This window comes from Molothrus ater, chromosome 32 (assembly GCF_012460135.2).
Source record: "Molothrus ater isolate BHLD 08-10-18 breed brown headed cowbird chromosome 32, BPBGC_Mater_1.1, whole genome shotgun sequence".
NCBI lineage: Eukaryota > Metazoa > Chordata > Aves > Passeriformes > Icteridae > Molothrus > Molothrus ater.
In genome coordinates, this window is record NC_071659.1 from 751,529 (window position 1) to 775,896 (window position 24,368).

The following is a 24,368-nucleotide window of genomic DNA, read 5'->3' on the forward strand; positions in this document are numbered from 1 at the left end:
TGTCCCGCCCCGGGGGCGGTGCCGGCGCCGCCCCGCCCCGGATCCTCCCGCCGCCGCTGCAGCCGGGCGGGCTCACCCTGCTCGGTGGCCGCCGCGGAGTCCCGGAGCGGAGCGCACGTGGCGGCGCCATGGCCCGGCTGGTGCTGCAGGACGGGTCGGTGTTGCCCGGCCGCCCCTTCGGGGCCGTCGGGGCCGCGGCCGCGGGGGAGGTCGGTGAGTGTGTCCGGGGGCCGGGATGCCGTGGGGCGGCGCGGGAGAGAGCGGGAAGGAGCGGGAAGGAGCGGATCCGGCCCGGCCCGCTGTCTCCCTCCGCCCGGGCCCCACCGTGGGGCCTGTCGGGGGCGCGGGGCCGCGATCGGCCCGGCTGTGCCCGGCTCCGTCCCCCCGTCACCCCGTGCCGATCCCCGCAGTGTTCCAGACCGGCATGGTGGGGTACCCCGAGGCCCTCACCGACCCCTCGTACAAGGCGCAGATCCTGGTGCTCACCTACCCGCTGGTCGGTAACTACGGCGTGCCCCGGGACGAGCCCGACGTCTTCGGCCTCAGCAGGGTGAGCAGGGGGGCTGCGTGTCCCGCCCCGGTGCCGCTGTGGCGGTGGCACTACGGGACGATGCAGGGCGGGACGGGTGCCAGGGCACAGCGAGTGGCACATGGTGGCACGGAGAGGTTTGGCTCCGACGCTGTAGGGTCGCAGTGCGGTCTGACATGGTGAGGGCTGGGGAGAGCCCGAGTACTGGGGTCGGGGTGCCCTGGCAGCCCGTGGGACAGGCTGTGTGTTCCTGGCAGCCCGTGGGACAGGCTGTGTGTCCCTGGCAGCCCGTGGGACAGGCTGTGTGTCCCTGGCAGCCCCTGGGACGGGCTCTGTGTCCCTGGCAGCCCGTGGGGTGCGGGCTCTGTGTCCCTGGCAGCCCGTGGGGTGCGGGCCATGTGTCCCTGGCAGCCCGTGGGGTGCAGGCTCTGTGTTTCCTCAGCAGGGCTCTGTGGCAGGGTGGGAATCTCAAGCCCTTGTCCCAGGGCTGGGCTGGGGCTGGGCAGAGGGGCTGCTCAGGCCCCAGCGCCCTCCAGCCCCTTGGCCTCCACGCCGTCTGTCCCGGGGCAGAGTCCAGCCCTGCTGCAGCCGTGCCTCGCTGGCCTCCCCACGCCCACCCTGTGGGGTCTCGCTGTCAGCAGCCCTCTCCGGGCTGTGCTGGGTGGGTCTGTGCTGTGGCCCGTGCTTCCAGGAGCCAGTGGCCTGATCCCATGGTACGGGACATACCAGTGTGGCCAGACCTCGCTGGCGAGGCTGTGACCAGTGGCAGTGGTGCTTCCCCATGGGCTTGGTTTGTCCTGCAGCTGTGCCAAGCTGAGGGCTCCCATGGCATGGACCATGTGGGCGGTGGGCTGCGGTCCAGCAGTGCTGTGGGGGCCTGAACACCCCATTCTGGGGCTCCCTAATCCAGAGGAACTTTGCTGAACTAAGGCTCAGCCTCGCTGCAATAGGTGTGGGCAAGGTAGGGGCAAGTGGCAGCCCAGCAGTGTGAGGGCTGGTCCTGTGCTCTGGGAACGGGGTCAGTGTTCCATGGGGTTTCTCCTGGGCTGGTGACCCTCTGCCTTGGCCTGCTCACCCTCTGTCCCCCCAGTGGTTTGAGTCCAGCAAGATCCACGTGGCCGCGCTGGTGGTGGGCGAGTGCTCAGAGACCCCGAGCCACTGGAGCGCATCCCAGTCCCTGGACCAGTGGCTGAAGGAGCAGAACATCCCTGGGCTGGAAGGTGGGACCGGGGAGACAGCAGAGGGGGGTGGGGGCTGTGGGTCTGCAAGTTCTGAAAGCAGACCCGTCTCTGTCGACCTTTGCCCACCTGGGGCTGGAGCCTCTGTTGGAATTTGGGGCACAGGGTCCTGCTGGGGTGGGCTGGGGCCGCGGGGCTGTGTCTCACAGCCCACTTGCAGGGGTGGACACCCGGGCGCTGACAAAGAAGATCCGCGAGAAGGGGACGCTGCTGGGGAAGCTGGTGCCGGATGGGACCCCCGGGGGGAGCCTCTCCTTTGAGGACCCCAACACGAAGCCCCTGGTGCAGGAGGTGTCGCTGAAGGTGCGCTGGGGGCTGAGCGGGGCTGTGCAGCCCCGGCTGTGCAGGGCTGGCCCCAGCAGCAGCCCGGGTGATCCGCTCCCCTCCCGCAGGCACCGCGAGTGTTCAACCCGGGCGGGTCCCTGCGTGTCACCGCCCTCGACTGCGGCCTGAAGAACAACCAGATACGGTGCCTGTGCAAGCGGGGGGCCACTGTCACTGTGGTGCCCTGGGACCACCCGCTGGACCCTGCAGGTGAGATGGCAGAGGTTGGGGACAGTCTGGGGTCCCACCGGGGGGGTGGGGGGAATGGGTGTGGCCCTGTCTGCATGTTTGGTGCTGGGGACAGCAGGCGCCTGTGTCCTGCTCACCTGTGTCCTGTGGGGTGGGGAGCCTTGGTGCCATCATTCCTGGGGGCTTTAGGGCTTGGGCCCTCAGTGTGGCACCACAGGAGCAGGGCCGTGGGCTCGGGGTGCCTTGCTGTGGTTGGCATGGGGGACTCTGGACTGTGGTATTGGTGTGGCTCAGGGCACCATGGGGGACTGGCAGGGCCTTGCTGCCACCTGAATGGGTGTTGTGGGCTCAGAACACCTTGGTTGTAACCCTGCTGGGGTGTCAGGGGAGCCACAGGCTCAGAGTGTTTCTCTGCTGGTAGCCAGGAGTGCCTGCAGTGAACCTGTGGGCACCTTGGGGACCCCTCTGTAATGCTGAGGGGCTGGGGGCCCCACTCTGACCCTGCTGCTCTCTTGACACAGACTTTGACGGGCTGTTCATCAGCAATGGCCCTGGGGACCCACAGCTCTGCCAGGAGACAGTGTCCAGCCTACGCCAGCTGCTGGATGCACCCCAGCCCAAGCCCATTTTTGGCATCTGCCTGGGCCACCAGCTGCTTGCCCTGGCCCTCGGTGCCTCTACCTACAAGATGAAGTGAGTGGGTGTGGTGTTACATTTTAGTTCAATGGGATGCTCTGTCTCACCCCTCAAAAATGTAGGGCTTATTCCAAGCCTGTGATCCTCCCCTGGAGGATCATGGATCTGTAAACCCATTGTCCCAAGTCTTATTCCACGCCCACTTTGAATCTCCCTGTTGGGCTGTGCAAGGAGACCAGAGTCTCTCTGAGCCTTTTCCTCTCTTGGCCCTTTTCTCCCTAGGCCCTCCCTGCCTCCCCCTTCTCCCTCAGAATCCATGCTGCTCCTGGGGCTGGGACCCCCAATAATTAGCACCCTCCTCTAATCAGCACCCTCAGAAGCTGTGTGGAGTCTCCTTGCCTGCCTGCTGCTACCCGCGAACACCCAGCTTGGGGGGCCCCCTGGGATCCCCCAAACTGCAACAAGTGTGGGTCCAGAGTGAGCGCAAGGCTCTCGGCTGCAGGGGCTGGCTGACAGCTGTGTGTGTACCCCTTTGTGGTGGTGTTCCCAGGGGTCCCAGGATGAGGGAAGAGAATCTGACTCCATGTTTCAGAAGGCTTGATTTATTATTTTATGATATATATTATATTAAAACTATACTAAAAGAATAGAAGAAAGGATTTCATCAGAAGGCTGGCTAAGAATAGAATAGGAAAGAATGATAACAAAGGCTTGTGACTGACCAGAGAGTCTGAGACAGCTGGGCTGTGATTGGCCATTAATTACAAACAACCACATTGGACCAATCCCAGATGCACCTGTTGCATTCCACAGCAGCAGATAATCAATGTTTACATTTTGTTCCTGAGGCCTCTCAGCTTCTCAGGAGAAAAAATCCTAAGGAAAGGATTTTTCAGAAAATATCATGGCTCCGTACCCTCCCAGGTACGGGAACCGCGGGCACAACCAGCCGTGCGTGCACGAGGACACGCGGCGCTGCTTCATCACGGCGCAGAACCACGGCTTTGCCGTGCAGGCGGGCAGCCTCCCGCCCGGCTGGCTGCCGCTCTTCACCAACGCCAACGACGCCTCCAACGAGGGCCTGGTCCATCAGAACAAGCCCTTCTTCAGGTGGGCCTGGGGCCGCAGCAGGGGGCTGGGGGGCGGTGGCTGTGGGACGTGCCCTGCCTGACCCCCTCCACAGTGTCCAGTTCCACCCCGAGCACTGCGCCGGCCCCACGGACCTGGAGGGTCTCTTTGATGTCTTCGTGGAGGCGGCACGGGACCTGCGGGACGGGCAGGGCAGCGCCCGGACAGGTGGGTGTGAGTGTGAGGGACAGCGGGACGGTGGGCCAAGGGCTGCAGGATGGGGCTGTGCATGTCCCCAGCCCTGTCCCCAGCCTGCCACATCCCCCCCAGTGCGGCAGCGCCTGCAGGAGTGGCTGACCTACAGCAAGGCACCAGCGGGGGACTCGGAGGCAGCCCGGCCCCGCAAGGTGCTGATCCTGGGCTCCGGTGGCCTTTCCATTGGGCAGGCAGGCGAGTTCGATTACTCAGGGTCACAGGTGAGTGCCAGTCCCAGGGCAGGGGGGTGGCAGTGGCCCCAGGAGCCCAGGGCCACCAGCAGTGACCCCTCTGCTCCCCATGAGGCCATCAAAGCGCTGAAGGAGGAGAACATCCAGACGGTGCTGATCAACCCCAACATTGCCACAGTGCAGACCTCCAAGGGGCTGGCAGACAAGGTGTACTTCCTGCCCATCACCCCTGAGTACGTCACCCAGGTGAGCACCGGGATGCTGCCTGGGAGAGGGCGATTTGGGAATGCAGGGATGGCAGAGCTGGGGGATCAGGGTGGGGCTGGGCTGGGGGATGGCCCAGAGCCTGGTGCAGGTAGGGCTGGGTGGGGTTGGAAGGGACCTGGGGAGCAGCACAGGTGAGGAGGCAGCTGGAAAGCACAGGACCCACCGCTGTGGTTTCTGGGCCACCTCCCCGTGCCCCCAGGTGATCCGGAACGAGCGGCCTGATGGGGTGCTGCTGACCTTTGGGGGACAAACAGCCCTCAACTGTGGCGTGGAGCTGACCAAGGCGGGTGTCCTGGAGCGGTACCGTGTGCGGGTGCTGGGCACCCCCATGGCCTCCATTGAGATGACGGAGGATCGCAAGGTCTTTGTGGAGAAGATGGAGGAGATCGGGGAACACGTGGCGCCCAGCGAGGCTGCTGCCTCCCTGGAGCAGGTCTGGGATGCTCAGGGGGGCTGTGGGGCAGGGCAGGGTCCTGTCCCTCCTGTTCCTGACCCTTGCTGTTCCTGCCCTTCCTCTTCCTGACCCCATTGCTCCCTGCAGGCACAGGCAGCAGCTGAGCGCTTGGGGTACCCGGTGCTGGTGCGCTCTGCCTACGCCCTGGGAGGGCTGGGCTCTGGCTTTGCCAACAACAGGGAGGAGCTGGTGGCTCTGGTGAGCCAGGCCTTCACCCACACCTCCCAGGTGCTGGTGGACAAGTCCCTGAAAGGCTGGAAGGAGATTGAGTACGAGGTGGTGCGGGATGCCTACAACAACTGCATCACGGTACGGGATGGAGGGAGGCCCTGGGCTGCTGCAGAGGGACGGACGTGGGGGAGGGACTGGGGGCTTGTGCCCAGCCTTGTCCCCAGGGAGGGCTCCCCAGTGCCTCTGGTAGTGCTGGCACAGCTGCGGTATGCCACTGGTGGCTGCACCCTGTGAACAGAGCCCTGCACCCCTATGCTGGGTGTCCACCCCGTGGGACACCCCGTGTGGTCCAGTCCTGACTGGGCAGGGGAGGATGTGCTGGGAACTGGGAGGAATGCGCCACGGACAGCACATGGAGCTGTGACCCCTCTGCTGCCAGGTGTGCAACATGGAGAACCTGGACCCGCTGGGGATCCACACGGGCGAGTCCATTGTGGTGGCACCCAGCCAGACCCTCAATGACACCGAGTACTTCATGCTGAGGCGCACAGCCATCAAGGTGGTGCAGCACCTGGGCATCGTGGGCGAGTGCAACATCCAGTTTGCCCTCAACCCTGAGTCAGAGCAGGTACTTGCAGCCCCCTTCGGGTTCTGGCTCCCTCTCCCAATCCCGGGCCAGCCTTGCCCTGGGGGATCTGCTCCTGCCCCAGCTGTCCCACAAGGCTGTGCCACAGCAGGCCCCCGTGCTGCAGCATCTCTGGGACACCGTGGGTCTGGCCGTGTCACCGTGTCCCTGGCTTGGCCTGTTCCACGGCACCCTCTGACCCTGCCTGCCTGCTGTCCACAGTACTACATCATCGAGGTGAACGCCCGGCTGTCCCGCAGCTCGGCCCTGGCCAGCAAGGCCACTGGCTACCCACTGGCCTATGTGGCTGCCAAACTCGCCTTGGGCATCCCCCTGCCCCTCCTCAGGTGAGGTACCACCACACTGTGCGACAGGGCGCTGCCCTGGTGGGATGGCCCCGGCTGCTGACCCCATCCCCTCCTCAGGAACTCCGTCACCAACTCCACCACGGCCAGCTTTGAGCCCAGCCTGGACTACTGCGTGGTGAAGATCCCGCGCTGGGACCTCAGCAAGTTCGTGCGTGTCAGCACCAAGATTGGCAGCTCCATGAAGAGCGTGGGTGAGCATAGAGGGACAGCACTGGTGGGGCACGTGGCAGGCACGGAACCCGCCTGCTCACCCCACCTTCTGCAGGGGAGGTCATGGCCATCGGGAGGAACTTTGAGGAGGCGTTCCAGAAGGCTCTGAGGATGGTGGACGAGAACTGCGTGGGCTTTGATCACACGGTGAAGCCGGTGTCAGACATGGTGAGCACTGGTGCTGGCTGTGCCGTTCTGGGGGGAGAGGTGCCCACCTGCCTCCCTCGGCCACCCTCAACCCTTGGCCTGGCAGGAGCTGGAGACGCCAACGGACAAGCGGATCTTCGTGCTGGCAGCGGCGCTGCGGGCCGGCTACTCCATCGAGCGGCTCTACGAGCTGACCAAGATTGACCGCTGGTTCCTGCACAAGATGAAGAACATCACGGACCACGCGGTGCTGCTGGAGTCCTACCGTGGCCAGCAGGGCACCATGCCCCCCGCCGTGCTCCAGCGCGCCAAGCAGCTTGGCTTCTCCGACAAGCAGGTGGCCCTGGCCGTGCTCAGGTGAGACGGGGAGGGGGCGGCCCTGTTCTGCTCCCTGCCTCGCTCCTGGCGCTCACCCAGCTCTGTGCAGCACCGAGCTGGCCGTGCGGAAGATGCGACGCGACCTGAAGATCCTGCCGGTGGTGAAGCAGATCGACACTGTGGCTGCAGAGTGGCCAGCCCAAACCAACTACCTGTACCTGACCTACAACGGCTCTGAGCACGACCTGGGCTTCCGTGAGCCCCACGTCATGGTCATTGGCTCTGGCGTCTACCGCATCGGCAGCAGTGTGGAGTTTGACTGGTGTGCTGTTGGCTGCATCCAGGAGCTCCGCAAGGTCAGGCGGGCCCTAGCTCCCTGTGGAGGGAGGGATGGGTGTCCCCGCTCAGAGGATGGGGCTGGGTAGGGGCTGGGGGCTCTGGGCTCACCTTGTCCCACCTCCACCCTGTGGAGTGAGGGATGGGTGTCCCCGCTCAGAGGATGGGGCTGGGTAGGGGTTGAGGGCTCTGGGCTCACCTTGTCCCACCCCCAACAGATGGGCTTCAAGACAATCATGGTGAACTACAACCCTGAGACAGTGAGCACAGATTATGACATGTGTGATCGCCTCTACTTTGACGAGATTTCCTTTGAGGTGAGGGGCCTGGGGCCTGCCAGCTGCGGGGCTGGGTGAGGGCTGCCATGGCTCTGTCCCAGCCCTGCCCCGCACCGTGCTGCAGGTGGTGATGGACATCTACGAGCTGGAGAACCCTGAGGGTGTGATCCTGTCCATGGGCGGGCAGCTGCCCAATAACATCGCCATGGCCCTGCACCGGCAGCAGTGCCGCATCCTGGGCACCTCCCCGGAGGCCATCGACTCCGCCGAGAACCGCTTCAAGTTCTCCCGCCTGCTGGACTCCATCGGCATCAGCCAGCCCCTCTGGAAGGAGCTCTCCAACATGGAGGTGGGCCCAGAGAACAGGACAGGGCTGCCCCAGGGTGGCTCTGTGTGTGTGTGTGCTGAGTTCCTTCTGTCCCACAGTCAGCCAAGCACTTCTGCTGCAAGGTGGGGTACCCGTGTGTCGTGCGCCCCTCCTACGTGCTGAGCGGGGCTGCCATGAACGTGGCGTACTCGGACAGTGACCTGGAGAAGTTCCTGAGCAACGCTGTGGCTGTGTCCAAGGAGCAGCCAGTTGTCATTTCCAAGTTCATCCAGGAGGCCAAGGTCTGCCCAGGAGGCTGCTCCACCCCTGAAAGCCCCAGCCCCAGCCCAGGGACAGGCTGTGACCGTGCTCTGCTCACAGGAGATCGACGTGGACGCGGTGGCCTGTGACGGTGTGGTGGTGGCCATTGCCATCTCAGAGCACGTGGAGAACGCTGGGGTGCACTCAGGTGATGCCACACTGGTGACACCCCCCCAGGACATCACCCCCAAGACGCTGGAGCGCATCAAGGCCATTGTCCACGCCATTGGGCAGGAGCTGCAGGTCACAGGGCCCTTCAACCTGCAGCTCATTGCCAAGGTACCTGGGACCAGGGACTGCATGGCCAGGGGAGAACAGCCCACATCCCCAGCCCTGCCTCATCCTGTCCCCTCTCTCCAGGATGACCAGCTGAAGGTGATAGAGTGCAATGTTCGTGTCTCCCGCTCCTTCCCCTTCGTCTCCAAGACCCTGGGCGTGGACTTGGTGGCTCTGGCCAGCCAGGTGATCATGGGTGAGGATGTGGAGCCCGTGGGGCTGATGACAGGCACAGGCATCGTTGGCGTCAAGGTGAGTGGGGGCCATGGGGCCAGGCTGGGGTGCAGGGCCAGGCAGTCCCTGAGCATCCCCTTGCCCTCAGGTGCCCCAGTTCTCCTTCTCACGCCTGGCGGGCGCTGATGTGGTGCTGGGTGTGGAGATGACCAGCACAGGCGAGGTTGCCTGCTTTGGGGAGAACCGCTGCGAGGCGTACCTGAAGGCCATGCTCAGCACCGGCTTCAAGATCCCCAAGAAGAACATTCTGCTGACCATCGGCAGCTACAAGGTACGTGGGGTCAAACTGCTGCGAGGCTGGGGTTCCCCCTCTGCCCTCTGACCGGCCCCTGCTTGGTTCCAGAACAAGAGCGAGCTGCTGCCCACGGTGCGGACGCTGGAGAGCCTGGGCTACAACCTGTATGCCAGCCTTGGCACCGCCGACTTCTACACCGAGCATGGCATCAAGGTCAGGGCTGGGGGCCTCGCTGCGGGGCCAGGGTCACTGCCGGGGTGCTGCAGGGCCCTGACGGGGTCACTGCCTGCAGGTGAAGGCTGTGGACTGGCACTTTGAGGAGGCAGACAGCAGCGAGGCTGGCGCCCGGGAGAGCCAGCGCAGCATCCTGGACTACCTGGCCGAGAACCACTTTGAGATGGTCATTAACCTGTCCATGCGCAACTCGGGCGGCCGCCGCCTCTCCTCCTTTGTCACCAAGGGCTACCGCACCCGGCGCCTGGCTGTCGACTACTCCGTGCCCCTCATCATCGACATCAAGTGCACAAAGCTCTTCGTAGAGGTGGGCTGGGGCACCTGGGGACCGTGGCTGCAAGGAAAGGGAGCAAAGTAGGGTTGCAGAAGCCCTGCTGTGGGTGCTGCGGGGCAGGCTCTGTGCGTGGGTGTCACTGTGCAGGGGTTGGGTTTGGGGGCCACCTCGGACAGGCATCATCACCCTGGCTCCTGCTCCTGCCCCTGGGTCCTGCCTCACGGCTGCTCTTTCTGCAGGCACTGGGCCAGATTGGGGCAGCCCCCCCACTGAAGATGCACGTGGACTGCATGACCTCCCAGAAGCTCATCCGTCTGCCAGGTGGGTGTTCAGTGGCCCCAGGGCACAGCACAGAACAGGGGCAGTGCTGGGAGCCGGGCTGGGCACATCTGCAGGCACTGCAGAGATGTTTCCATGCTGCACTGGGGGGATGGCCTTGTCCCTCATGTCCCCTGTGGCCAGCAGCTGCCAGTGCTGACACTGACACTCCCCAGGCCTGATCGATGTCCACGTCCACCTCCGTGAGCCGGGTGGCACCCACAAGGAGGACTTTGCATCAGGCACGGCGGCCGCCCTGGCCGGGGGTGTCACCATGGTGTGTGCTATGCCCAACACCAGCCCTGCTGTCACCGATGCCACCTCTTTCACCTTGGCACAGAAGGTGAGGAGCTGCTGCCAGCCTGGTGCTCGCATCCCCTCCTGTGCCAGCCGTGGTGGGCTCACTGCCCACGGTGGGCTCGTTGCTGGTGGCGGGACTGGTCCCACCGCAGCACCCACCGCCTCTTGTTGTGCAGCTGGCAGAGGCTGGGGCCCGCTGCGATTTTGCTCTCTTCCTGGGGGCTTCCCTGGACAATGCTGGCACTCTGGGCCCCTTGGCTGGGGCGGCTGCCGGGCTCAAGATGTACCTGAACGACACCTTCTCCAGCCTACGGATGGACGACGTGTCGCTGTGGATGGAGGTGAGCAGGAGGGCAGGGGCTGGCACGGGGCAGGTGGCTCCTGGCACCGGTGCCCACCAGCCCTGTCCCCCCAGCACCTGGAGCAGTGGCCGCGGCACCTGCCCATCGTGGCGCACGCCGAGCGGCAGACGGTGGCCGCCGTGCTGATGGTGGCCCAGCTGTACCAGCGCCCTGTCCACATCTGCCACGTGGCCCGCAGGGAGGAGGTGAGCAGGGCGAGCTCTGGGTTCTAGGGATGGAGCACGGGGCCCACTGGGTTCCCCACTTATTGGAATATGACCAGTATTGGTGGACGGGACGTGCCTTGGCTTGTCTGGCCCTGCGTCTGGACCAAATAGTGGCAACTGTGGTGTTTCACCCCTGAGACACTTTTGGCTGGCTGGGTGCTGCAGCTGGGCACATGAAGTCCAGGCAGGCCGGGGCTCCAGTGGTGGTGGGGTTAACTCTTGAGGTTTCCCTCTGCCGGAGAAGCTTTAAGGGGATGGTGAAGGAAAGGAGTCGGTTCTGATGGAGGGTTTGGATCCAGAGCTTTATTCTGGCCCTCAGGCCTCTGAATGCAGCACCAGCTCCCACAGAACTCCCTGAGCCCGTGGTTGCTGCTCCTTTAACCCTGGGGAGAGGGGCAGGGAAGGGGTAGGGAGCCACCAAGCAGGGACAGGAGGGGAGGGACAAAGGGACAAAGGACACCTGGATGGCCCAATGGCCCCCAGGGGTAGAGGGCTTCCTTTGAATCTGCCAATCACTCAATGCCCTTCTGGAATGCCAGGACTGACAGACAGTGCTGGGAGGGGTCAGGGAGAGGAAAGGAGAGGTGACTGACACACCTGGGAGGGAATCTTCAGGGGAAAAACGTGGGTTCTGGGGTAAACCCTGAAATCACACAACACCCACTAACCACGGCTGCCCCAGATCCTCCTCATCAAGGCGGCCAAGCAGAGAGGGATCCCGGTGACGTGCGAGGTGGCCCCGCACCACCTCTTCCTGAGCCGGGATGACCTGGGCCGCCTGGGGAAGGGCCGTGCAGCCGTGCGGCCGGAGCTGGGCACCCGCCAGGACGTGGAGGCGCTCTGGGAGAACCTGGACATCATCGACTGCTTTGCCACTGACCACGGTTAGTCCCCAGGGATGGTGGCCGTGGGGAAGGTGGTGGGGACAGCCCGGTGACAGCCCCGTCCTGCAGCTCCCCACACGCTGGAGGAGAAGCTGGGGCAGGAGCCGCCCCCTGGGTACCCTGGCCTGGAGACCATGCTGCCACTGCTGCTGACGGCCGTCTCTGAGGGGAGGCTCAGCGTGGAGGACATCGTGCAGCGCCTCTATGAGAACCCTCGCAAGATCTTTGGGCTGCCAGCTCAGGAGGACACCTATGTGGAGGTGTGTCCTTGCCCTCCCGCCCCAGGTGCAGCCCCCACCCTTCTGCCTCTGACCCGCTGTCCTGGCAGGTGGACCTGGAGCAGGAGTGGATCATCCCCAGCAGCACAGTGTTCTCCAAGGCCCGTTGGACCCCCTTTGAGGGCATGCAGGTCAAGGGCACAGTGCGGAGGGTGGTCCTGCGTGGGGAGGTTGCCTACATTGATGGGCAGGTAAGGTCCTGGCTCCTTTCCTTCCTGTATTGAGGGTGTCCCCCATCACAGGGGTTCTCCCAGTGCTGAGCCCATTTCCCTAATCCCCTCCCTGCCGTGGCTGCAGGTGCTGGTGCCCCCTGGCTATGGACAGGATGTGAGGAAGTGGACCTCAGGAGCTGCGCTGCTGCCACACGTTGCCCCCAGCAAGGAGACTGTGAAGGTAGGGGGGTGTACAGAGCTGGCAGGGGTCCCTCCGTGCCCCAGCTCCAGCTTGGTCTCTCGTTGCAGCCCCCCGAGCAGGCCCGGCCCGTGGCTGCTGACGCGCTGCGTGGACGAGCCCCCAGCCCGCGCCGGCCCGGCCCCGCGGGGGACGCGCGCTTCCACCTCCCGCCCCGCATCCACCGAGCCTCGGACCCCGAGCTGCCAGGTAGGGGGGTGGGCGGGCAGTGGGCGCGCTCCTGGGGGCCGGGGCTGGGACCGTGGCTGGGCGGCCCCGCTGACGCCAGCCCTTGTGTCCCGTTCAGCGTTCCGGAGGCTGGGAGCCGCGCACCGCCCGGGCGCCCGAGGCACCGGTAATGTCGGGGGGGCTCACACGGCACCACGTGCAGCCCATGAGTGCATCCCCTCCCCCAGGTGCCCTGCAGGCCTCGGGCTGCCTGCGTGCCCCCCGTGGGCCCCTTGTGGCACCCAGCACCAGGGCTGGGCGCTGTAGGACAGGGCACGGCCGTGCCGCCCGCTCCCTCCTGCCCCAGCCTGCGTGGCACCTCGGGGACCCTCACTGCCAGTGTCAGCTGGGGGGTGGCCAGCTGGGAACTGCAGGGTGAGCAGGGAGAGTGTCACAGCACAGCGTGGGGCTTGGACTGCCTGTCTCTGGTTCACCATCACTCTTGCGTCATGCCCATCTTGGTTTCACCTGGTGTTGCCGTGTGCCAGCAGGGCTGTGCCACACTGGCAGCACACTGGGACGAGAGCAGGGCCCAGGGTGCCACCTCTCCCCACATCCCTAACACCCCTGCTCCCCTCTCCCACCCAGCTGAGGACGCTCGTGAGAAGGGCAGCAGGAAGGCAGCGGAACCGGGTGAGTGCAGCAGGGGCCCACAGTGGGGATCCAGGGTCTGTGGCTGGTGGCTGGGCTCCTCAGGGCACCCCCGTGGGCTGACTGCCTGCTCTCGGTGCCACAGATTCAGCAGTGATCCAGGACAGCCACTTCCACCCGCTGGGCCCTGTCCCGCGCCAGACGTCCCCTCAGCGCGCCCCCCACTTCCAGACTTCCCCACTGCTGCACCCCCTGGTCGGGCAGCACGTCCTCTCTGTGCGGCAGTTCTCCAAGGAGCAGGTGCCCAGCCGGGCGGGCAGGGGGCTCTGGGGGCTGTGGTGCCTCCTGTGCCCCCGCTAAGCCCCAGTGCCACCTGTCCCCGCAGCTGTCCCACCTGTTCAACGTGGCACACACCCTGCGCATGCTGGTGCAGAAGGAGCGCAGCCTGGACATCCTCAAGGTGAGCCGTCCCCGCAGCACTCACCTGTGGCATGGGCACCCCGAGGGAGCCCCATGTCGGGCAGGGTGCCAGGGCTCCCCGAGCTGACAGCCCGGCCCTGCAGGGGAAGGTGATGGCCAGCATGTTCTACGAGGTGAGCACGCGGACCAGCAGCTCGTTTGCAGCAGCCATGAGCCGGCTGGGCGGCTCCGTGCTGTCCTTCTGCGAGGCCACCTCCTCGGTGCAGAAGGGCGAGTCCTTGGCTGACTCCGTGCAGACCATGTGCTGCTACGCCGACGTGCTGGTGCTGCGGCACCCCCAGCCCGGCGCTGTCGAGGTGAGAGGGGTCAGGGCAGCTGCCTCCTGCTCTGGAGGCACCGGGGACGCTGCCCCAAGGGCAGGGATGGTGACCTGCTCTATGGGCAGGGATGTGGTCCCCAGCTGGGCCAGGGTGGGCTCCTGCTGCCCTGGGGCCATGGAAGTTGTGTCTGTGCCTGTGCTCACAAGGCCTGTGCCCTGCCTTGCTGCTGCTCCAGCTGGCTGCCAGGCACTGCCGCAAGCCAGTGATCAACGCCGGGGACGGGGTGGGCGAGCACCCCACGCAGGCACTGCTGGACATCTTCACCATCCGCGAGGAGCTGGGCACGGTCAACGGCATGACGGTGAGCTGGGGGGCCAGAGCCATGGCCGGGGGCTCAGGGGGCCCCGTGCGGGCCCTGGGGGGCCCGGGCAGGCTGGGCTGACCGCTGTCCCCAGATCACCATGGTGGGGGACCTGAAGCACGGGCGCACGGTGCACTCCCTGGCCCGCCTGCTCACCCTGTACCGCGTCCACCTGCGCTACGTCACGCCGCCCGAGCTCCGCATGCCCGCCGACATCACCAGCTTCGTGGCCTCCAGGGGCATCCAGCAGGTGAGGGGCAGGCTGGGGGGTGGCCCCCACACTGTCTGGCCCAGCTGTGTCCCCCCCAACCTCACGGTGCTGTGCAGGAGGAGTTTGGGAGCATCGAGGAGGCGCTGCCGGACACAGACGTGCTGTACGTGACCCGCATCCAGAAGGAGCGTTTCCAGCGGGCCGAGGACTACGAGGCTGTGAGTGAGGGGAGCCTGGCTCCTGCTGCCCTCGGGGGGCCGGGCACCCCCCTGCCCTGCTCAGGGCTCTGTTTGTTCCCTCAGTGCTTCGGGAAGTTCATCCTCACACCCCACATCATGACCCGGGCCAAGGAGAGGATGGTGGTGATGCACCCCCTGCCCCGTGTCAACGAGATCAGGTGGGGAGGGGGCAGCGGGGCTAGGGAGGGTGCTGGGGGACAGGGGAGGTTTGGAGGGGGTGTCTGGGAGAACGGGTATGAAATATACAGGGCTGAAGGGGGATCCATGGGGCATGGGGGCTCTGGAGAGGTGCTGGGGCAGTGGTGTCCCTGGGGCAGTGGTGCAGCTGGGGCAGTGGGGTCCCTGGGGCAGTGGTGCAGCTGGGGCAGTGGTGTCCCTGGGGCAGTGGTGTCGCTGGGACACTGGCAGGGCCGTGGGAGCTGCGGTGTGCTGGGGGTGTCTGGGAAGGCACCGGGGATCAGAGGCGGGAGGACTGTGGTGTGCTGGCCAGGGCTGGGGAGCGCTCGGAGCCACAGGGGCTGCACTTGCTGGGCTTGGGGGACAGGCCCCGTTGTGCCGTGGGTGCCAGGACCAGGGGGGTGTCAGTGGTTCCAGGGCGGATCCTGAGGGTCCCGGGGGTGCCAGAGGTTCCGGGACGAGTGGGGGCTCGGGGACCCCGAGCGTGTCGCGGGGAGCGGGCGGCGCCGCTGATGCCGCGTTTCCGCAGCGTGGAGGTGGACTCGGACCCGCGCGCCGCCTACTTCCGGCAGGCGGAGAACGGCATGTACATGCGGATGGCGCTGCTGGCCACGGTGCTGGGCCGCTACTGACCAATAAACGCTCTGGGTCGCGACACGGCATCGCGCCGCGACACGCGTCACCGCGCCGCGACACGCGGGGCCATGGCGGCGCTCTGGAGGGGCTGCGGGCGGCTGCTGGCGCGGCGGCCCGGGGCGGCGCAGGCGCTCACAGCCGGTAAGGGACGAGCCCGGCCCTCGAGGCCCTCAGACCCCCGGCCCCGCACACGGCCCCCCCGGCACACAGCCCCAGCCCCGGCACACAGCCCCAGCCCCGGCACACAGCCCCTGCCCCGGCACACAGCCCCTGCCCCGGCACACAGCCCCAGCCCCGGCACACAGCCCCTGCCCTGCCCCGGCACACAGCCCCTGCCCCGGCACACAGCCCCAGCCCCGGCACACAGCCCCTGCTCCGCTCCCTGCACACAGCCCGTGCCCTGGCACACAGCCCATGCCCTGGAACACAGCCCCTGCCCTTCCCCGGCACACAGCCCCTGCTCCGGGACACAGCCCCTGCCCTGCCCCAGCACACAGCCCCTGCCCTGCCCCAGCACACAGCCCCTGCTCCGCTCCCGGCACACAGCCCCTGCCCTGCCCCAGCACACAGCCCCTGCCCTGCCCCAGCACACAGCCCCTGCCCTGCCCCAGCACACAGACTGCCCCAGCACACAGCCCCTGCCCTGCCCCGGCACACAGCCCCTGCCCCGGCACACAGCCCCTGCCCTGCCCCAGCACACAGCCCCTGCCCTGCCCCAGCACACAGACTGCCCCAGCACACAGCCCCTGCCCTGCCCCGGCACACAGCCCCTGCCCCGGCACACAGCCCCTGCCCTGCCCCGGCACACAGCCCCTGCCCTGCCCTGGCACACAGACTGCCCCGGCACACAGCCCCTGCCCTTCCCCGGCACACAGCCCCTGCCCTGCCCCACTCCTGGCACACAGACTGCCCTTCATATGCCTCTCCTGGCCGCCCCTCCTTGCCACAGCCACGGCCTGCCCCGGCACACGCCCCTTGCCCCACTGTGCGGGCACTGTCACCGCACAGGAGGCACGGCAGGGGCCCCTCAGTGCCTCCGGGGTCTGTCTTAGGGGGAGGAGGTGCTGCCATGGCCTGGGCTCAGCAGGGACCCCCGGGTGTCACACCAGGGAGGGGCCCTGGCCCGCTCCCGGCTCTGGAGATCTCTGTCAGGGCTCTGTGCTGGAGCTCCGGGCTCAGGACAGCTCTGTCAGGGCTCTGTGCTGGAGCCAGAGTGCTCATGGGGACTTCAGGAGGCGCAGCCCTCACCCCCAGACCCGGGGGGACACTGTCCCAGGCCCCCCTCACCTGAAGGGATGGATGCTGAGCTGTAGCCTGGGGCAGTCACAAGGGCTCCGCTCTTTGTGCTTGCCAGCACTCAGCAGTGAAGGCACAGAGCTGCTGCCTGAGGAGAGAGCTCTGCACAGGGCACTGAGTTTCCCTAACACTGCTGCTGCTTGCAGAGCCGTGAGGTTCCAGGAATCTACCCCTCGTGCCTCTGCTGCTCCAAGGATTTGTAGCCCTGGGGCACCAGGCAGCTCTGCCCCTCCTCTGCTCCCTCCCCCCAGCACACCTGAGGCTGAGTCTGGGTGGTGGGAGAGCATGTCCTGCTTGTTCCGTGTGTCCCTGGGGCTGAGCAGGGGCTGTGCTGCGGATGGGTGGGAGCTGGGGGTCCCTGTGTGCTCCTTGCTGCCCCCCCTGCTTGCAGCCCCCCTGCCCTGACTGTCCCTGCCCTGCCCCTGCTGCCCCTGCCCTGCTGCTCCTGCCCGCCCAGGGTGCTGGGAAAGCACAGCCCCGGGCTCTGGGGGTGCCCTGCTGAGCTGGGGGCTCCCCTCCCTGTGCAGCCGCTGGCCCTCAGCCCCGCTGGCCGCGGGGGGGTGGCACGGTGCCCTCTGCCTGGGGTGCTGCCAGGCCGCTTAGCTGTTCCTGCTGTTATTTTTATCGGCTGTCACAGAGTCGATTGCTGGCAGCACGTCCCCCTGTGCTTGGCCAGAGGCCAGGGCAGAGCTGGGAGGGGCTGCCCCGGGCTGGCCCTGCCCTCGCCTCCCCTGCCGGCGTGGCCCCGGCCTCGGCTGTGCTCTGCCTGTTGCTGCTTCAGGTGGGAGCTGTGGCTGCTGTGGCACAGCCCTGCCCCAGGGCTCTGCCAGCCTGCAGGGCTGGGCACGGCCTCTGTGGGTGCTGGGCTGCTGCTGGACATGGCTCCACCAGCCTCGGGCTGGGCTCTCCCAGCTGCAGCCAGCGGGGCACAAACGCTCCTGCTCTCTTGGGAGCTCCCACAAGTGATCCCCACCATGCCCCAGCTCAGCCCCTCTCCTGCTGCCTGTGCCGTGTCTGTGCAGCTTCCCAGGCCTGTGCCCTGTGCCAGCTCCATCCAGCCTCCAGCCTTGTCCTGCTGCTCCCAGGGACCCCCATGCTGCCAGCTGGGGCCGGGCCAGGGCGCTGCTGGCAGCTGGCTGTGCCCACTGTGCCCGGGCACCCTTGCTGGCCACGCTGCAGTCCCGGGGCTGGGGGTCAGCAGGGCTTTGCCTCCTGCATGCTGGGCCCTGGGCCAGGCTGCCAGCAGGGCCTGCACACAGTGGGCAGCAGCACGTGCCTGCAGCCGTGACCTGCTGTCCCTCTGCCTGTGGAGAGCAGTGCCCTGCTCCTGCCAAGGCACTGCCATGGCCATGGAGATGGTGGTGCCCTACTTAGGTTTGGGCCCCTTTCAGAGTCCTCTGGCCACAAGAACATCAACCCGGGGGTCAGCTGGGCACCCTGGGCACCAGGTTAGGCTGGGATGAAGGCTCCAGCCCCCACAGGAGCTGTGTTTGGGCTGTGCTGGTGGCACCCTGGGCGGGCACTGCTGCCAAAATCATTGCTGGGGGCTGGATCTGGCCGCATCCCCAGGCCGAGGAAGGGATGCACAGACAGGTCTGTCCCTCCCCACAGCCTCATCACTTGTGGCCACTGTACCCAGAGCCTTCGGCACTGGATGAGTAACAGCAGTGCCTGCTGTGTTCTCCATGAGTGCTGTGCCCCTGCTCCCAGCTCCGGGGAGTGCAGCTGCTGGGAGTGCAGCTCTGGGAATGCAGCTCTCAGGAGTGCAGCTCTGGGCAGTGCAGCTCTGGGAATGCAGCTCTCAGGAGTGCAGCTCCGGGCAGTGCAGCTCCGGGCAGTGCAGCTCCGGGCAGTGCAGCTCCGGGCAGTGCAGCTCCGGGCAGTGCAGCTCTGGGCAGTGCAGCTCCGGGCAGTGCAGCTCTCAGGAGTGCAGCTCCGGGCAGTGCAGCTCTGGGCAGTGCAGCTCCGAGCAGTGCAGCTCTCAGGAGTGCAGCTCTCAGGAGTGCAGCTCCGGGCAGTGCAGCTCCGGGCAGTGCAGCTCTCAGGAGTGCAGCTCCATGGAGTGCAGCTCTCAGGAGTGCAGCTCCGGGCAGTGCAGCTCTGGGAATGCAGCTCTCAGGAGTGCAGCTCCGGGCAGTGCAGCTCCGAGCAGTGCAGCTCTCAGGAGTGCAGCTCTCAGGAGTGCAGCTCCGGGCAGTGCAGCTCTGGGCAGTGCAGCTCCGAGCAGTGCAGCTCTCAGGAGTGCAGCTCTCAGGAGTGCAGCTCCGGGCAGTGCAGCTCCGGGCAGTGCAGCTCCGGGCAGTGCAGCTCTCAGGAGTGCAGCTCTCAGGAGTGCAGCTCCGGGCAATGCAGCTCTGGGCAGTGCAGCTCCGGGCAATGCAGCTCTCAGGAGTGCAGCTCCGGGCAGGGCAGCTCCAGGCAGTGCAGCTCCGGGCAGTGCAGCTCCGGGCAATGCAGCTCCGGGCAGTGCAGCTCTCAGGAGTGCAGCACCGGGCAGGGCAGCTCTCAGGAGTGCAGCTCCGAGCAGTGCAGCTCTCAGGAGTGCAGCTCCGGGCAGTGCAGCTCCGGGCAGTGCAGCTCCGGGCAGTGCAGCTCTCAGGAGTGCAGCTCCATGGAGTGCAGCTCCGGGCAGTGCAGCTCCGGGCAGTGCAGCTCCGGGCAGTGCAGCTCCGGGCAGTGCAGCTCCGGGCAGTGCAGCTCTCAGGAGTGCAGCTCTCAGGAGTGCAGCTCCGGGCAATGCAGCTCTGGGCAGTGCAGCTCCGGGCAGTGCAGCTCTCAGGAGTGCAGCTCCAGGCAGTGCAGCTCTCAGGAGTGCAGCTCCATGGAGTGCAGCTCTCAGGAGTGCAGCTCCGGGCAGTGCAGCTCCGGGCAGTGCAGCTCCGGACAGTGCAGCTCCGGGCAGTGCTGCCGTGCCAGCAGCCCGTGCTCCGGCTGTGCTGACCTGGAGTCCCGCGCCTGCTCCATCCCCTGCCCGGTGCCGTTGTGGCCCGTGAGCTGGTGAGGCTGCTCTGCCGTCATGGGGGGTGTGGGGTCTCTCGGGGCTGGGGGACAGAGCCCCAGATCCTGGGGCTGGTCGGGGGTGGGAGATGGAGCCTCCTGTGAAGCAGCGGATGGTGCTCTCTGGGGCTGCAGAGCCTGGGCTGGCGCTGCCGGTGGGCTTCAGGGACCACATGGCGTGGTGTGGGGACAGGGAGCTGGGCCTTTGTCCATGAGGAACCGCTGGCCAAGTCCCCGGAGCAGGGCTGGTACCACAACCCTGGGGCTGTCGGGACAGGGGCTGCTGGGGCTGGTGCCCGTCGGGCTGAGGGTTTGCTGGGCTCAGGGCTCCCGAGGACGGAGCAGAGCAGCAGCAGGGCTGGAGACCTGCCAGGAAACCGTCCCGGGGGGAGTGGGGAGACGGAGCAGGAGCCGCCGGGGCCGGGGCAGCAGCTGGAGGGGGCAGCACTGGGCCAGCTGAGTTACGTCGAAGGGGTCAGGGGTGTGGGATGGAGCAGGAGCTGCCAGAGACCCAGCCGGGCAGCGCCCCACCGGGGACACTGATCTAGGAACGGGGCCAGGAGCTGTGCCAGCAGCCAGCTGTGGCGAGGGGCTGGGGCAGCCTGGGCAGCAGGGAGCACGCTCTGCCCAGCCCGGCTGGTGGGGCGGGGGACACGGGCAGAGAGCTGCTCTCCAGGGAGGGGGTCACGGTGGGCAGAACCTGCCCGGGCAGAGAGCTGCTCTCCAGGGAGGGGGTCACGGTGGGCAGAACCTGCCCGGTGCCCAGGGAGAGGTTTGGGGTGCTGTGGGAAAGGCTGCGGTGGAGATCACGGGCAGCAGCTGGGCAGGGTCTCTCTGAGAGCACCGTGGAGGCTTGCTGATGGGTCAGCCCCCTGTCCAGGTGCAGCTGGACACGGTTTTGAGCAGAGATGCTGCAGTGAGAGCCCTGAGGCACATGGCAGAGTGGGGTTTGGTGCAGGCCATGGGGAGCTGTAGCTGGGGCAGAGCCACCAGGGCTGAACAGGCTCAGGCACCCTGGGCAGGGGGCCCAGCTGTGGGCAGGTCACACGGGGGTCTGTCCTGCCTAAATGGGCCGTGCTGGTTGCAGGGGCCCTGATGGGAGCTGGGGATGTGATTGCACAGCAGCTGGTGGAGCAGCGGGGGCTGCACGGGCACCACTGCCCCCGCACCCTGAAAATGATGGGCATTGGCTTCTGCTTTGTGGTGAGTGGGGATGGATGGGGTGGGATGGAATAGGATAATGGAATGGGATAATGGGATGGGAGGGCTCCTTCAGCAGGGTGGGACTGTGGTGGTGGGTTGGGAGTTGGCTCATCCTGGTGCCACCTCCAGCAGCCATGGGCAGGGCCAGTTCCATGGAGCAGGGGCAGCATAGGACGAGCTTGTCTTTGTGGTCCAGAGCTGGAGCAGGGCCATGTATCCTGCCCTGGAGGCCCCAGCCCTGACCCCTGAGGACAGATGCTGCTCCTCACCCCGTGGCTCCTGCAGGGCCCTGTTGTGGGCAGCTGGTACAGGATCCTGGACTGGCTCATCCCAGGGAATACAAAAGTTGTGGCTGTGAAGAAGGTGATCCTGGACCAGGTTGGTGTGACATGGGTGAGGGTGCAGTGTGGGACTGGGGCAGCGGGGACAGGACAGACCCGTGGCAGGTTTCCAGCCTGCTCTGAGAGCCCCGTGCCTGAGCTGGGCCCAGCCTCAGTGCCATGGAAGGCTGGGTGGGCATTTTCTCAGAGGCTGCCCGTGGCCAGCCTGGCTCCAAGCACCAGGAGCTCCTCACATCAGCTGGGGCTCCTCTCTGGCAGGGGGGTTTCGCTCCGTGCTTCCTTGGCTGCTTCCTGGCTGTCACAGGGGCCACCAACGGCCTGTCTGTGCAGGAGAACTGGTCCAAGATCCAGCAGGTAAGTGCTGCTGCTGCCCTGTGGGGCCCTGGCAGCTGCTCCCTGTGCTGCTCCCGTTTGTGTCCGTGCCCAGGCACCGGGACCCAGGGCCCAGTGCTGGGTGCCCAGTGCTGCCAGTCCAAGTGCTGGTGCCAGGGCCGGTTCCTCTGGAACGGGTGTCCTGCGGGCGAGTGCCGGGTCCCACCTGGGCCAGACACGGGTGCCATGGGCGTGCTGTCCAGCCCTGCTCCTGGCTGGGGCTCCAGAGCAATTACCGAGATGACTCCCATTAACAGTAATTGCTGGAAACCAGTGTGAACACTGAGTCAGCGTGTCCAGGGTGAGTCACTGGGGAGTGGATGCCCACCTGCCACAGGATGAGGCACGCTGGGGTGGTCGTGTGGCTGCCAGGAGCGGCAACACCAGCCTCTCTCTCTGGTGCTGCCTGGCTGGAGCCCTGCCTGAGTGCCACCACCTGGGATTCATTCCTCTGCATGGGGATGCCCAGTCACCAGCCCGCTACACCGGGACTGCCAGCACGTGCCCCTCATCCTGCCCCGGAGCACAGGAAGGAGATCCCGGGGCAGGGTCACATCACCTCTGCTTTCCTCAGGCTCTGTGCAAGCCCCAGCCGGGGCAGGGGGTGCTCTGAGCACCCTGAGGGCACACGTGAACAGATCCTGGGCACGGGCAGCACTCTGAGCACTCCATCCATCTTCCCCTGCTCATCCTGACCAGCTCATGCCATGGATCTTGCCTCGCCTTCCTCGGGGCATCCTGCTGTGGCCGGTGATTGGTGCAGGCTGTGGCCCTGGGATCCCTGGCCTGGAAGGGGGTGCTGGGCTGGGCTGGAGCAGCGCTGGCAGCAGCCTCACCCCTGGCTGGGGGCGCATCCGCCTCTCACCACGCAGAGGAAGCGTCAGCAGAGCATCCATCACCCCGTGCTGGCTGCTGGCCAGTGCCACCAGGAGCCTGCCCTCCCGGCTGAGTCACGGCCAGGCTGCTGAGGGACTCGTCCTGCTGCCACGGGACCGGGCTGGGACACGGCTCTGGCACCAGGACACCGCAGCACCTGGGGCTCCCAGCCCAGCCCAGAGCCCTTCTCCATCTCTGCCGCCCAGGAGGGGCCTGGGGAGCACTGAGCTGGGAGGGGGCTCACAGCCCACCCTGGGGGCCAAGCCCTGGCTTTGTGCCCTGGCTGTGGCACAAAGGGCTCTCAGTGGGGACGGTTCTGGTCACCCTCATGGCTGTGGGAAGGCATGGCCAGGGCTGCAGGGGCTCTGTGCCCAGCACTGCAGCTGGGGACCAGTGGCAAGGATGGGGGCCCTCTGAGTGCTCACACCTCCCTTTTCTTCCAGGACTACCTGGATGCCCTGGTGACCAATTACTGTGTGAGTGCTGCCACATCTCTGTCCCTGTCCCTGTCCCTGTCCCGTCTCCTCCATGGGGCTGCCGTGGGCTCTGTGGGATGCCCTGAGTGCCAGGCAGGGGTGGGTGTGGGGAGGGGACCCTGGCAGGGCTCCTCACCTCTCCTCCCCTTCTCTGCCCAGATCTGGCCACCCGTGCAAATTGCCAACTTCTACTTTGTGCCTCTGCAGCACAGGTAGGGTTGAGGCCCTAGCACCCAGTCCCTGTCCCTGAGCTGGCAGCTGCAGGCCCTGTCCCCTCTGTCCCCTCTGTCCCCAGGCTGGCTGTTGTCCAGTGTGTCGCCATCGTCTGGAACTGCTACCTGTCCTGGAAGGCGAATCGGATGTGAGACAGGAGCCGAGTCCCATGGCAGTGCCCACCCTGTGCCCTGCCTGATGCCACAGGAGCCCTGGCAGTGCCCGCCCTGTGCCCTGCCTGATGCCACAGGAGCCCTGAGCCCTGGCAGTGCCCGCCCTGTGCCCTGCCTGATGCCACTGGAGCCCTGATTCCTGGCAGTGCCCACCCTGTGCCCTGCCTGATGCCACAGGAGCCCTGAGCCCTGGCAGTGCCCGCCCTGTGCCCTGCCTGATGCCACAGGAGCCCTGAGCCCTGGCAGTGCCCACCCTGTGCCCTGCCTGATGCCACAGGAGCCCTGATTCCTGGCAGTGCCCACCCTGTGCCCTGCCTGATGCCACAGGAGCCCTGATTCCTGGCAGTGCCCACCCTGTGCCCTGCCTGATGCCACAGGAGCCCTGATTCCTGGCAGTGGGCAGCGTGGCGTGGGCAGGCGGGGACACGCAGGCTCCTGCAGCAGCCACCCCGCTCCTCTCTCAGGGGAGCACCATCCCCTGCGGCCACAGCTGCCCCAGGGAGAGGATGGTGCCAGGACAGGCCTGGCTCTGCTCTCACTGTGCTGTGCAGCAGCTCTGCCCACCATGCTCTTCTCCATCTGTGCTCAGCCACTTCCCAGCCCTGCACACAGGGTGCTCCTGCCCCGAGTGTCGCTCTGACCTTCCCCATGGCTCATCCCGAGGGAGAAGAGGAGTGGAAGTGGAGCAGGGCTGGCCCTGGGCTGGCTGTGCCACGGGCACAGAGCTGGGCTCACCGCAGGCTGGGCATGCTCCCCCTGAGCAGCAGGGTCTGCTGTGGCTCTGCTGTGGGCAGTCAAAGCATCAATAAACGGATGTCCTCACTTCTGACTCCCATGGCCCTTGTGGCCCAGCATGTCCCACAGGCCCTGCAGATGCTGTCCCAGAGCAGCTGTTCTGTTCTGGATCAACAGCTCCACTCTGCCTCACCTCAGGGCGCCGAGCATGGGCTCGGGACTGCAGGCTGCTGGGGTGGGCTGCCCCAGGGGCTGGAGAGGGCAGGGGACTCTGGCAGAG

At 66.4% G+C, this 24,368-nt stretch overlaps 2 protein-coding genes across 4 annotated transcripts; both read left to right on the forward strand.

Annotated features, from left to right (window-relative positions):
• Positions 1-107: 107 nt before the first annotated feature.
• Positions 108-15,425, forward strand: CAD (carbamoyl-phosphate synthetase 2, aspartate transcarbamylase, and dihydroorotase). 2 transcript variants are annotated; one of them, XM_036405167.2, is made up of 45 exons: positions 108-213; positions 411-550; positions 1,620-1,749; positions 1,928-2,070; positions 2,160-2,301; positions 2,802-2,973; positions 3,841-4,026; positions 4,100-4,212; positions 4,315-4,460; positions 4,545-4,676; positions 4,897-5,130; positions 5,239-5,460; positions 5,762-5,950; positions 6,170-6,294; positions 6,373-6,506; positions 6,581-6,693; positions 6,779-7,029; positions 7,100-7,346; positions 7,545-7,643; positions 7,729-7,953; positions 8,031-8,213; positions 8,293-8,511; positions 8,593-8,760; positions 8,831-9,013; positions 9,086-9,190; positions 9,270-9,518; positions 9,725-9,806; positions 9,980-10,146; positions 10,280-10,444; positions 10,519-10,650; positions 11,354-11,555; positions 11,625-11,815; positions 11,884-12,024; positions 12,131-12,226; positions 12,295-12,433; positions 12,531-12,578; positions 13,040-13,084; positions 13,188-13,342; positions 13,428-13,502; positions 13,606-13,818; positions 14,018-14,143; positions 14,238-14,393; positions 14,471-14,572; positions 14,657-14,751; positions 15,300-15,425. In XM_036405167.2, the coding sequence occupies exons 1-45, from the start codon at positions 129-131 to the stop codon at positions 15,400-15,402; spliced, it is 6,768 nt and encodes a 2,255-aa protein (XP_036261060.1). In that variant the 5' UTR covers positions 108-128; the 3' UTR covers positions 15,403-15,425. The 2 variants fall into 2 exon arrangements, with proteins under 2 accessions (XP_036261060.1, XP_036261061.1); XM_036405168.2 differs by lacking the exon at positions 12,531-12,578 and having other exon boundaries at positions 110-213.
• Positions 15,382-24,175, forward strand: MPV17 (mitochondrial inner membrane protein MPV17). 2 transcript variants are annotated; one of them, XM_036405181.2, is made up of 7 exons: positions 15,388-15,547; positions 20,787-20,902; positions 21,188-21,280; positions 21,502-21,597; positions 22,935-22,967; positions 23,127-23,179; positions 23,263-24,175. In XM_036405181.2, exons 1-7 carry the CDS (start codon positions 15,475-15,477, stop codon positions 23,330-23,332), a joined length of 534 nt encoding a protein of 177 aa, XP_036261074.1. In that variant the 5' UTR covers positions 15,388-15,474; the 3' UTR covers positions 23,333-24,175. The 2 variants fall into 2 exon arrangements, with proteins under 2 accessions (XP_054374058.1, XP_036261074.1); XM_054518083.1 differs by lacking the exon at positions 21,188-21,280 and having other exon boundaries at positions 15,382-15,547; positions 22,935-22,965.
• Positions 24,176-24,368: the final 193 nt, after the last annotated feature.